The sequence below is a fragment of the Haplochromis burtoni genome, unplaced genomic scaffold, assembly GCF_018398535.1.
Source record: "Haplochromis burtoni strain Fernald_Lab_line unplaced genomic scaffold, NCSU_Asbu1 Contig_684, whole genome shotgun sequence".
NCBI lineage: Eukaryota > Metazoa > Chordata > Actinopteri > Cichliformes > Cichlidae > Haplochromis > Haplochromis burtoni.
Window position 1 is genome coordinate 41,597 of NW_024583045.1, and position 13,891 is coordinate 55,487.

At 37.6% G+C, this 13,891-nt stretch overlaps 1 protein-coding gene across 2 annotated transcripts; it reads left to right on the forward strand.

Annotated features, from left to right (window-relative positions):
• Positions 1 to 429: 429 nt before the first annotated feature.
• LOC102292260 (beta-1,3-galactosyltransferase 2) lies at positions 430 to 10,864 on the forward strand. Of its 2 annotated transcripts, XM_005949584.3 has the most exons (5): positions 430 to 568; positions 837 to 1,013; positions 8,306 to 8,483; positions 9,459 to 9,695; positions 10,045 to 10,864. In XM_005949584.3, the coding sequence occupies exons 2-5, from the start codon at positions 988 to 990 to the stop codon at positions 10,642 to 10,644; spliced, it is 1,041 nt and encodes a 346-aa protein (XP_005949646.1). In that variant the 5' UTR covers positions 430 to 568; positions 837 to 987; the 3' UTR covers positions 10,645 to 10,864. The 2 variants fall into 2 exon arrangements, with proteins under 2 accessions (XP_005949646.1, XP_005949645.1); XM_005949583.3 differs by lacking the exons at positions 430 to 568; positions 837 to 1,013 and adding an exon at positions 2,800 to 4,849.
• Positions 10,865 to 13,891: the final 3,027 nt, after the last annotated feature.

A 13,891-nucleotide genomic window follows, 5' to 3' on the forward strand; every position in this document is an offset into this window, starting at 1 on the left:
CCAGCTGTGGCCTTTCTGTGTGTACTTTACACTAATCGTTGTGCCTGTGCGGCTTTCTTCAGGTATTCAGCTTCCTCCCCAGATGCACAGAATGGCACGTTAGATTAAAATGTTGTTCTAAATCAGTCATGACCACGAGCCAATTGTATGTGCATAGAATACAGTGCTGCATGAAAGTATAGCTAAATATGGATTCTATGGTGAAGCACTATGAGTTTTTTTAATCTTTTAGTTTAATTGTTGATTTAAATGGGGGGTGGGGGGTGCACTTAATCTTATGAGCTAGCTAGCTTTTTCTTTTGTTTGCAATAAAGTTTTTTCACATTAAAAGTCTCGTCGAGTCTAATCAGTGGGACAAACTCTTATTGTGAAACACTGCTCAACTCACAGAAAGATGATTCTGTTCATTTGTTCCGTCTCACCAGAAAACAGAAGAAGTCACTACTACTGAAATGCAACAGCCAGATGAACAGAATCAGCTTTCTGGGATTTCCTTCCTTGGATTTATCTGATTGAACTTACATCAATTCAGCAATTGCAGAACAAAAAAAAGTCGTAGGGTTGGGAGGTAGGTATTCCATCGATCCCACTGTTTATTTAATTAAGAGCTTTTATTTGTGACTGTTTATGAAGCAGTTTTAAAGGTTTTATTATTGTTGTATTTTTCTTCACGATGTATCTTCCATATTTGCTTTAGATAGCAATGAGTCAAAATTTAAAAAAAGACAAGGTGTCTGTAAATCTATGTAAAAAGAAATGCTCCAGCTCGTATCCAGACATATCTGGTAAAGTTGATCTTTACAGCTCATTACAATGCCACTGATATTTCTTCACAGTGGTCTGTGGCTGGTCTGAGCCTCTGGTCTCAATGAGGAAGTATGTCTGGTCTGAGCCTCTACAAGCGCATTGCTACAGAATAAAAAGAAATTATTCCGATCTTGTCTTGTACTAAAGCTTATACCAGAAATCATTCTTCACCTGCTGAAAATGCCGGAGAACACAGTTTCCAAAGGGTAGGTCTAATTTTTCCTTTAATTTCAAACATGCTAATGTGAAAGTATAGCACAGGCTGAAGGCTCACTGTGGTTTTTAAATGGAAAGCTTGTCTGGATGATTCACTCCATAGCAGGGCATATTACAGCCAGTTAATGGGTTGAGTAGCAGTGCACAAATATAATACCCCCTTATATAGTGACCGTAATATTTACTCGGATATGCTATGATGCCTACAAACCCTTCATTTTACAACAAAGTAATAATATTAGTAAAACTACTGACTTATGTGCCTTTATTTTTGACTTCAAATAGATCTACTTCATGTTTTTTTTTCTTGTTGTGAACTATTTGTGTAATAACATTTCTTTTAAATGTATTTTAATGTAATGTTTGTATGTAAATGTATGTAATACTGTGTAAGTATCTGACATTAAGTGACAACAACTTATGGACCTAAGGGTACAAATAATATGTATCCGTTTCCATTCTGGGTTACATGTGAAGAGTAGTTTGGGTTTCACTTTATTGAATAAGGCTACATATTCTGTCTCATTACAGTAATACTTATTCAGTTTGTGGTAGCATTCCTAACAGAAGCTTATTTTCTTGGTAATCTTATGACTCCATTATTGCAAGTACGCCCACATTATCCTGAGATAGGAAGAGGCAAAATGTTTCTCAGTTGATCCAGCAGTGGACAGCTAAGTGCTATTTAGAAGATCAATAACACTTTAACTCATTTGCAGTAAAAAATAAATAAATAAATAAAAAGACACTCAGTCTGAGTGTCTGACAGTCAGTTAAGATTTTGCATGTGACGCCATGTGCAAATCCCTCAAGAGCCGTTCGCTATATTGAACAAGATAATCAGTAACAGTCACATCCAATAAATGATACATAGTTTACATCGAAATGATCACTGCTTTTTTCCCCCACAACACCTATGCTGTGCTGCTGGGTGCTGCAATCATCAAGACTGAAAGATCATCTTTCTTTTTATCACTTCTATGCTTTGGATAACTGATCCCATATGGAAAAGATATATATAAATCTTATATAAATCTTATATAAAGATATAAAGTTTGTATCTGTCTTGTGTGAAAAGCATACAAGAGTGAAAACAGATATAAGATCCCTAGAAAAATTATATAAATGAAACTTGTATGTTTTGGATACTAAAACAATATATGAAAGTGGCCACTTCCATGAGTAAATCATATGAGCCTTATATGATTCACTATATGAAGTAGGCCACATCTGATGCAAGTCTTTTATAAGTTTTTTCTATTTCTTTTCCATATGGGATAGCAGAGGAGCCACAAGGTCTGAGGACAGATGAGGACAGGTTAGAGCGAGAGAGAGATTTCTTCAGATTACTGAAAAGTGCTGAATAGCTTACATTTCAGAATGTGTTTATTGATCCTTTCTATAATTTCCCTCCTGTTTATGCTACACTACCACATTGTAGTTTACAAAATGCTTTATTTTTCTGCTAATACATCAAGCTTATCTCTTATCTGTCTGGGTTTTTCAATGTGGGACTGTGGGACTTCCATATACAGACGGACAAACTGATGATGGCTAACCAGCCAGACATTGTAGTGGTGGACAAGCAGAGGAAGACGGTTGTGGTGAGAGATGTAGCGATACTGAATGACAGAAATAGACAGCAATATCAGAAAGAAGGAACACGGGAAGCTAGAGAAGTACCAAGGGCTCAGAGAAGAGCTCGAGAAGATGTGGAGGGTGAAGGTAACGGTGGTCCCAGTGGTAATCGGAGCCCTCGGTGCAGTGACCCCCAAGCTAGGCGAGTGGCTCCAGCAGATCCCAGGAATAACACTCGAGATCTCTGTCCAGAAGAGTGCAGTCCTAGGAACAGCAAATATATTGCGCAGGACCATCTACCAGAGCTCCCAGGCCTCTGGTAGAGGACCTGAATTTGAAGGATAAAGACCAAGAGTGCGGATGTTATTTTATAGATATTATTTTGTTGTTATCCATCTCAGTGTGTTTTCCTCTGAAAGTATTGTTGTCACAAGAGGATCTGAACTTAAAGACCGCTCCCAGGGGCGAGAGGGGAATTTCTTCTATACTAGCTTCTAGTTTTGCTTGACAGTGTGTAGAATAAACCTGATGGCACAAGCTCCTAGAGAACTTAATTAACCGAACGATTTTTAGGGCAGTGAGCAAAACCAAAGCTAGCTGAGCCCGAAGTAGCTGGAAACCTGTGTGCTTATTCCAATAAACATAGCAATATTTTCTCAGTATGTTTTATTTCATAAATTGATTTATTGCGAGCAACAGAACTGTTATCAGGGTTAGATAACAGAGATTTACAGAAAAATACTTTTGGTGACAAATCATTTATAAAGGTGTGTTGGTTTGACACACGCTCAGGGAAGAACCGCCTTATTTACTGAGGATTTCTGGGATTTCAGCAAGTACCCTCTGCCCCGGTTAGCGTAACTTTAAAAGGTTGTCAGTTTTGGTTTTGCCCCGTTGTTGCTAGGGTTGTACAGTTTAGCAAAGACACATATGACCCCAGCAATGGTAAACACTGTATACCAGTGCAGCCTGGGAATGGCTCCCAGTCTTTGTCACACTTAACTGCAAATTGCCCAAAGGCCCCCATTTCCCTGTGTGTGGTTTAGCCACTGAAATATGTGGGGTGACCAGTCCTTTGTAAAATGGTTTATCAGGTTCGCCAAGTTTGTAGGTTGAGACCACATGACCTGTTTCAACCCAATAAAAATGTTTGAGCAGCAATGTTGTGGATTTTTTTGTCAAAATTTGCCTTTCATACATTGTGTCAGGCCCCAGTGAGTTTTATAATACATGGTGCATGCATTCCTGTCTCTGTAGGTACAGGAGCAATTTGCAATTTTGCCATTTAGTCCTGCCTGAGGAGGTTTATGGCGCACAACTGCAAACACACCACCTTGTTTTTATTGGGTTTTTTTTTTCCTTTCAGTGCAGTCTCACGCTCAGTGTGCAACCCTGCTGCAGTTGTATCAGTTTCCACCGCTATCCTTGCTTTGTCCTGACCTGCCTCTGTCTCTGATTTTTCTGTTTGACATCTAAAAAAATGGACGGGGGAGGTGAAAATGTTGGCTTGACCGAGCAGATGGCGTGTGTGTGGCTGTGTCAACTGAGAAATAAATGCAATGGGGGAGGAGCTGTTGGTTCCTCTGTTGTTAACAGGGGTGCTGCAGCTTTTTTAACCAGTTCTTCTCCCGCCTGATGTTTCAGGTTTCATGTTTCGGCTTTCGAGTTCCATGCTCCTAGTGTTTAGTGTCTAGCATTTAGTTTTGCCTAACAGTTTCATACAAACAATCATGACACTTCTATGCTGAAAACCACTTTCTCCAGTCCTTTAGATAGAAATTGAAGGGTAGAGATTAGTCAGAGCTTTGAAGGATCTGTCTTACTATTGTATGTTTAAAGTAGACTGGCACTGTCCCTGTGAATAATTTTTGTTTTTAAATCAACTTTCATTTGCTTGAGAAACCTATTTAAAAATATGAGATCTCATTTGTTTTGCTTTTGCAGTGGGGCAATATGTACTCAAACTGGTAGGAATGCACAGCATGTTAAGTCATGTTGTGCCTAAACACGCACAAACACTAAAAGCATATCCACAGATAATCAAGAGTTGTCAGGACATGACATCAGAGCAGAAACTGTCTAAGGGTGCTCACAGCGTGTCATGACCCATTTGTGCAACACAAACCACACAGGCAGATCAACACGAAGAGCTCATTTGCCAACTTCTGCATTTACATAAGTTACTGAAGTTGATCAAATAATCCATTCTTCACCTCCCGAAAATGTCAGAGCTCCCCATTTCCAAAGGGTAAGTCTAATTCTTTGTTTTACTTCAAATATATTGACATAAAATGTGAAACAGACTGTAGGCACACTGTGGTCCTAAAATGGAAAATGTTTTACTTATAGGAAATTATGTCCAGCTATGACATGGATTAGTTAGACTTATTACATCTTGAGTAGCAATGTATAAATATATCATTTTTAATTACTGACTGTAATCTTTGCTGAGGCTTTGATAGCAAACAGCAGCAAAGGCAAAAGTCATTCTGTAGCTGCTGTTGCTTCAATGCCTTGAAACTCTTTTTATAATAATATTCTAGTAATAATGTTATTTAAAACTACTGCATTATGTTTATTTACTTTTAACATTTATCGAATTTGTCTTTTTTTCATTTTGTTACCTTTTTTATTTTTATAAAAAAAATATTAAATATGTTTTTTACCTGTTTTGTAAGTGATATATTTAAACATGTTTTTAAACATTTGCTCCCCAGTTAATTTTGTCATGCACAAGCTGTCCAAAGACTGTAATACAAACACTGTAAACCAAATATTGTAAAAGAACACTGTACCATGTCTCTGGTTGTCTTTATAAAATACAGATTAATGATTCGAATGAAAAGGCTAGAACGCCTTTACAAACGATCCCTTCAAATTGTGTTTAGCTGTTATAATTTCTCATTTGAAGGAGCCACACGACATGTAACGGAAATGCTGTATTGTCTGTTGCTGTGTACTTGTTTGTTTTTGTTGCTAGTTATATGAAAAGACATAAGTGATAAAGATGATAAACGATATACAGTTGTTAACCTTTTCTGGATTTTAGCAAATACGTTTTCTTTAACTGAGCAGTGGTTCTATGTAGGAATGAATTCTTGTTTTCATAAATATGTACTCGTCCAGTACTTGTCAGCAATGAGGTGTGACAGTGAGACACTGCTAAACCACATAACCTTAGTTTCAGTTATAAACTAAAAATGACTAGCCTGAAAAGTCCAAAATACATCTGCAGATGACTTTTTGTTTCTATCCACTTCAGAGCTAAATGTGAGCAGTAGTCAGGGTGTCACATTAGTCTTTTTATATTGCTTTCATTCTGCTGATTAACTACTGAATAAATGCCTTTAGGGACATTAGCAGGTGGCACATACCTATATATTTTGTGCACTTATAGTAACTTCCTCAACTTTTGGTTGTTGTAACTCTGCTATTGCAAGCTTGTTGATGTTCCCCATACCCTAAATAGTACAGTAAACCTGGTAGTTATCAAGATTTTATAGCCTAAGACTCATAAGACTGTTTGAGCTGCTGTTGATGACTTCTTGCAAACAAAATATAAGTTATTCTTGAGACACACTGGGGCTTCATATAACTTTAAAGAATTATATTCAGAAATGTATAGATAACTTTCAAATGAAAATATGTTGATGTATCATCTGGTTCTACATTACAAACAGGAAACTTTAAAATAGTTGTGGTCACAAAACACAAGTCTACAAGGAAGTTGCAAGTGTTGCGGTTATCTGACTGCCATACGCAGAAAAGACTAACAAATGACAAGGACTTCACTCAGTGCTTAAAGGATAACTTTTAGTTATATCATGCAATTAAAGGAAGCATCCTAAAATTGATGTCCCAATAAATAAGACAGTTTTTTGTTTTTTTTAATGTAATTACAATATTTCTTAATTTGCACAAAAGAAATTCATCTGAATCTAGACACAATTTGATTGTGCTTGAAGCTACAGTGTGTAAAATCTCACTGTCAGATGTCAGTGGATTACAGATTGCAGTCAGATCTGTTTTCTTAGCCTTCCCAACTGCATTGCATAATCTTAGCTTTGGTGACCACTGTAAGAGAAACACAGTTTAGTCAGCCAACAGATATCAAACAAATAAAATGTGATGTTTGCAAGACACACTGTCTTTATACACGTTGACTGTTATGGGGTGCCGTCTAAATTTAAACATATTTGAATGATATCAACATTTGGAAATAAATCAGGAGTAAAAGCAGGATATGTGTCAGTTAAACAATATTTTGATATTTTTACCTCAAAATCGCCCTATGACCTGTTGTGAGTGTAGGCTGTCAATCACCTGTTTACCTCAGCTGTCAATATGCAGGGTGTCCAAGTCTATCTACTCTAGAGGAGGATGTAAAACGACATCAAAGTCAATGAGTCTGTTAAACTGACTTGGACACTTTGTGAATAAACTCTCATGAAATGAGAATACAATTAAAATGTTTGTCGAAGGGGAAGTCTCATTTTTAGGACATTCGATACTGAAATTAGCTGCATTAATGTTAGTTTACGACCAGATATTATTTAGGTGGCTTGTTGTCAGCAGTCTGGAGATGGGTTGGTCACATGTCTAATCTGCTGACAAAAAGTAATTGTGAGAATGAAGATGGAGTTATGATTCTGGGGTTGCCGTTTTATAGGCTATAACATCAGAGAAAGTTTTGGTTCCTGCCTTAAGAAGTTGGGTTTCTTTTCTGTTCTGCCTTTAGCAATGTAGAAACCTCTGTTTTGTCAGTATTTATTGTTGCGTCTGGTTTTGGTTCTTCCTTTACAGGTCCTAATTAAGTGAAATGACTATGCATTATGTACATTTGGTATACCGATTTTCACATACTGCATAAATACCCAAGTCAAATCTGCATGAGAAAGGATTAACTTTTCTTTTTTTGTTGTTTTTTTGTTTGTTTCTTTATTTTTTTTTTTAAAAAAATCCCTAACAATATATATATATCAATATTTTATCTCTAAATCTGAAACTATAAAATTCAAGTAAAAAACAAAATAGTGTAATTAGTTTATGTGGCTTGTTGTCAGCTGTGTGGTGATGGTTGGGTCACATGTGAATTGTGTACAATTGTGTCGTTGTAACAATATTGGGAATAGATAAACATGTATATGCATATTTCTATGTGTTAGAGCCCTGACTTGAGAACAGGAAGTGAGGTTTTTTTTAAGTACCACACACTCTGTTAAATAACCTGAAAAAAAAACTTAAGGTATGTTTAAGCTTTTTTCTCAATTCAGTTCAATTATTGTAATTTGTAGAATTTGATAGAGTTTAGCAGAAATTCTTAGTTAACTTGTGTTAAGTCCACAATAAAGCGCACTCTCTTAGAGTGACTCTTAGAGTGGTGGCATGTGTCTGATGTGAAAGCAAAAGTCAAAGTGCTTTCTCATTTCAGCCCAGCAACAGTGAGCTTCACCGCAGCCCTTCACTTGTTCCACATTGTGTCAGCCTTATTCCAAAATGGATGGAAATCATGTTTCACCTCAAAATTGTACACACAGTACCCCAAGTACATGCAAATTTATTAAAAAATCAAAAACATAAATGAATGTAATTCATTTTGGAATCAGCTGTAACATGACAAAATGCAGAACAAATGAACTGCCCTGGATACTCTTAAGTGCTTCTGCAGTGCTGATAAATACTAATCACTTTAACTTCTTTGCAGTGAAAGGACTCCGTGGATAAAATTTAGAAGATGCTTGTGGTATGTGGCGGCTTTGATCATGGTCGGGACTTTAGTGATCTACAGCTCCGTTTTCCAAGAATCATGGTCTTTAAACCCAAGGACATCCACCCCAAACTCAAGTACCTCTCACGACAGTGTACCTCCTCTAGTTGACGAGGTAAGTATATTCACTGGCCTCCATATAATCTGTGCAAAGGCAACACTAACAATATTATCTCTACAAATTAGTCACAAAAGTGATCAGTTGGTTGTTCGATGTTTTTCTGAACTGAAACTAGTTAACTAGTTAAGTTAAAGTCATCATGATGTAGTCGTGTTACTGTGATGTTCTTCATCTCATTTTATCCATTTATATTTAAAATATTTGAAGAAATACATGTTCATAATTATTATGACTGTGACGTATCAACGATTTCTTTTAGCTAATTAAACACATAGTATATGTTTTATTAGTGGCAGCTCAGGGTTCTCTAATTTTCTGAAATGGGGTGGTCAAACAAAATTTATAGCATGGAAGATGGAAGAGCATCTGTCTGCTAGGAAAGGATCCTGTACTAGAGTTTGAGAAGTACAAGCTCTATGCTGAGGTCGGCCTCGCCTCAGTCACAACTTCTTAGTTTCCTCGTCACTTCAGAAGAACTGAGGTGACAAAATTGAAGCTGAACAAGAGAACAGAGAAGAAATATGGGAAGTTTGTAATGAAGGGTTGTCATTTTATTCAGCTGTAACATCAGAGACTTGATTTCTGCATTTTCAACATAGAGTGGGTTTTGTCAGTATTGGTTTGTGGCCCTGGTTTGGTTTGATTTCCTGCTTTACATGACCTATTTTAACAGCTCCTCCCATCTAATAAAGAAAACTTAAATAACGCTGACTGTGTTATGTACATTTGCTATACTAGTTTTCACAGACGGCACAAACAGCCAAGTCAGATCTGGACAAGAGAAGATTAACTTGAATTTTTTTCTTTCTTTTTTAAAAACATACATATTTTATCTCTCATTCTGAAGCTCATTTTAGAAAAGATGCAAAATTCAAATAGAAAATATGAATCTAGTATTATCAAGTACAATGCACAAAAATCACCAGCCTTCTCTGCTTGCACAGATCTCAGTCTCATTATTCCTTGCAGTACACTGTGGCGTACCCACACGAGTACCATTTCATATTGGATGAACTGAACAGATGTCGGGAGGAAAGCCCATTCCTGGTTCTAATGATCCCGGTTGCACCCCACAACAGAGAGGCTCGTCACATGATCCGCAGCACGTGGGGGAATGTAACAACGGTGCAGGGCAAAGTGGTCAGCCACTACTTCATACTGGGACAGTCCAGAGAGGAAAATGGAGCAGAGACCATTGAAGAACAAGTGAGTGGCTTCAGTCCATTGTAGTAAACTTTCCACACATTTCCCTTCTTGTTATTATCAGGAATACATAGTACAGGGTGAATGAGCTACACCAGATGATTTAGAAAAGTCACAAGAGAGTCGGCGCAGAGGAAGGAAAGAAGGATCAGATTCCAAGCAGCCAAAGAAAATCCAGTACAAACACAACTTCCTTTACTTATAAGATTTCGATGTGGCTTGATCTGATTTAGTCTTTTCAGACCACTCTACCAAACATGTATCATGTTTGCTGTATCAGTGAGTGAGTTAACTGAAGAATCATTACTAATTATTAATTTATTAAATGATGCTTTCAATTTCACTTTCTCAGCTGTTACGTGAAAGCCGGGACCATCGTGACATTCTCCAGAGTGACTTCTTGGACAGCTACCATAACCTCACCATCAAAACAATGCTTATGTTTGAATGGCTCAGCACCCATTGCCCCCAGACCTCCTATGCCATGAAGATTGATAGCGACACGTTCCTCAATGTGCACAACCTTGTCGGGATGCTTTTAAAGGCCCCTCAACATCTGTACTTGACAGGAAACGTGGTAAGGTTTGCTCCTGTTCTTCGAGACCAAAACTCTAAATGGTTTTTGCCGTTTTCCACCTTCCCCGAGTCAGTCTATCCAACTTACGCCATTGGACTGGGCTATGTGTTCTCTCTGGATTTAACCAGGAAGATACTGGAGGCTGCTCAGCATGTCAGAGCTCTTTACATTGAAGATGTGTATGTGGGACTGTGCATGAAACATCTGGGTATTCCACTGACAGATCCTCCTCGTAATGATATCTTTATGATTTGGAAGCCATCAGACACGGGCAACTGTTACTGGACTTCTGTCATAACAACATTGCTGCACAGCTCTAACCAGCTTTTGGACGTATGGAAATCTTATCAAATTCAAGCACAAAGTGGATGTTAAACACCTGCTTCTTACTACAGTGCGATGAAGAGTTTTTCTATTTCAATCATTTTAATGATTCAATATGATCTTTATGTCCGCTGTTAGCTTACTGGTCCACAATGAAGAATGTAAATTTTACAAAAGTGCAGGGAGGGATTAAGATGTTTACACTGTCCCCATTCAATTACTCTGCACATTTTGATACATGCTGAGGTTTTATTCACCTCATAATTCTTTTTCCAAAAAGGTTTACTGTAGTAGGATATACATTATTAGAACAATGCTGTTTGTGTTTCAGTGGATTAAACACCCTGAGACAATTTGTCATATGCAGGGCAACTCACACAGTATTAATAATGATAATGTTGCAGCGGCGCTAAACACCATATTAAATTTTTCCAATTTGGCCTGTGCACACAACCACGGCAGACTCTAAATCTGAGAAACCTGATATGATTGAAGTACCCACTTCAACTTAAGTTAAAGCTGAAAGTTTGTGCTTCAATCACACCTCGACTGATTTATTTAAAATGCACTGTGGTGCTGTACAGACGCAGAATTACAAACTGTATCTGTGTTTCTGGAATGGGCACTTTATGGGTCAAAATTACAGTCAGTCCGATTGGTACTAAACCTGGTATAGGCAGGACCGTCCTGGTACCGAAGCCACTCCCGTAATATTTGATTGATTTTTACTCAGGTCACACACGCTAACCTCACATTATAAAAACATTGACGTGTCATTTGTTCCATGACTACGTAGTACTCAGTTGTCGCCAACTGACAACTAAGGATAGAAACCTATTTAGGCACACATCTGTAAATAAAGTCTTATTTATATAAAGCGGCAGTGACAATGATGCTGTCACAGTCTGTTGCATTTGTATTTGTTTTATTGTCGTGTTCAGGTCAAATCTGATTGATTTACAAACTAAAGACTGATAAATATTGTGTTTTACATCTGGTTGCCTCAAGGCCTTACAACATCCTCCACACTATGCACTTGAACATATAAAAGCGATGAGCACCGCTTTCGTTGAATTTTGAGTGTTTTAATCAGCTTTGTTACATCTGTGGCGTTCCCGGTCAAAAGTGACTGCCAGAGAAAATGAATAGGAATCCACCCCTCACCCCTCTTGCCCTCTGACCCCCTGAAAAACCCACTGAATGACCACCAGTGTTTGGCAAGTTACTTTGAAAAAGTAATTAATTATAGTTACTAGTTACTTCTTCAAAAAAGTAACTGAGTTAGTAACTGAGTTACAGTATTCTAAAAGTCATTAATTACTTGAAAAGTAACTATTGCGTTACTTTAAAAATAACGTTTAACCCTCTGGGGTCCAGGGTATAATCGGCCATTTTTAACTACTTTTGATTTTCCCTCCACATTTCACCTTTAAAAACGATTTACTTTGCCTTGTTTGGTATCAGTCTTTTCAGCACATCCTCACGTGTCTGAATTTACAGTTATGTTTTCATTTTGACATACTGTATTAACACAATTGATCTAAAATCAGACAAAAAACAATATTTATAAACTGGTATATATTGCTTTGTGTCTTTGTCTTTAAGTGGTCATGTGATTGGTTTACCACGACTACTTTATTCTTCCTCAGTCAAACAGCAGCACTCATGTGATTGTTTTGCCCCCTTAGCTCCAGGTGTTGTGCTATAGTGATGTGTCGGTCGCAAACGAAACGGCTCTTAGAGCCGTGAATGACGTGAGCCGGCTCCTTATCGCGAGCTGTGGTTTGTTTTTTTTTCTTTCGCTCACCCTCTCTGTCGCACGTTTTTTCCGCTTCACTCTGCATGCCATTGCGCTGGGAAGAGGGGGGAGGGGCGGTAGTTACACTGGCAGTAGCACAGGAACAGAGCGGGAGGGAGAGAGAGAGGCAGGGACAACAACGTCACATTAGAAAGGTATAGTAATCATCCACAACTATTATCAGTTGTGGATTATAAAGGATTCAGAAAGTTTATTCATGCAGACCCATATGACAGAGAATGTGCATGTTCTTTTTGTTTTCATATTTTAATTTATATTTAATTGTGTTGTGATTTGCAGTGTTTTGTGTTGTTTCACTTTAAATTTGTTTAAAAGGAAAAAGCTGAAAATTTAAATAGTTAAAAGTTGAAATGTGAATAGTTGTTTTTTTTATTATATAATTTATTTATTATTTTATGTGGAGTGAATAAATAGAAGTATATTTACGATGGCCCCTACAGACAAAGCACGTACAAATTTCAAAACACGTAAAAACTCAGAAGCACGTAAAAACTCCAAAACACGTACAAAAGACAACAGAAGTGCTCCAGGATGCTGGGCGCAGTGTTGAGCTTTTGTTACGTAGTGCCTACACAAGCCAGGAAGTACCAACGACCGGATTTGGTGTGTCGTAACAGGTAAATTAACTTTTTTTTTTAAATTATTTGAATATATACGAGTGCCTGTGTATAAATACACAAACAACACACATATGCTTTCAATTGTGTAATTTAAGTGATCTAGGTCAGCGGTCCCCAACCTTTTTTGCGCGATGAACCGGTTTATGCCCGACAATATTTTCACAGACCGGCCTTTAAGGTGTCGCGAATAAATACAACAAAATAAAACTAGTACCGGTACCGAAAAAAAGAAGATTTATTCATAACACACATGAAAAGACCCAGGAAAACAGAGTTAAGGATAAAAACGATAACAAAATGACGCTGAAAACCGATGAAAAGCCCTGAAAACCATACATTTCACACCTGAGCCTCAACTCTTGCGGCCCAGTACCAAACGACTCACGGATCGGTACCGGTCCGAGGCCTGGGGGTTGGGGACCGCTGATCTAGGTAGCTCTGTTTTGGAAGTTCAGTTCAGGCTAGAAATGTGTTTTGGAGTTTGTACTTGTTTTGTCTCTAGGGGCCACCGTAAATATTTATATATAGACATATATAAATTAAACCACTTTTTTTTTGCATTAGTAATTCCTTTTGTGCATAATTTTATATTTTTGTTAATAATAAATTAATTAAAGCAACAAAACAACCTGAAGAGCCGGTTCGGAGCCGAAAGAGCCGGTTCTCTAAAAAGAGCCGGAAATCCCATCACTATTGTGCTCGACCAGGGGTGTCAAATTCATTTTAGTTCAGGGGCCACATGGAGAAAAGTCTATTCTCAAGTGGGCCGGACTGGTAAAATCATTGTATATATAACTTAAAAACAACAACTTCAGATTGTTTTCTTTGTTTTAATACGATCAACATAAAAATAAATCTA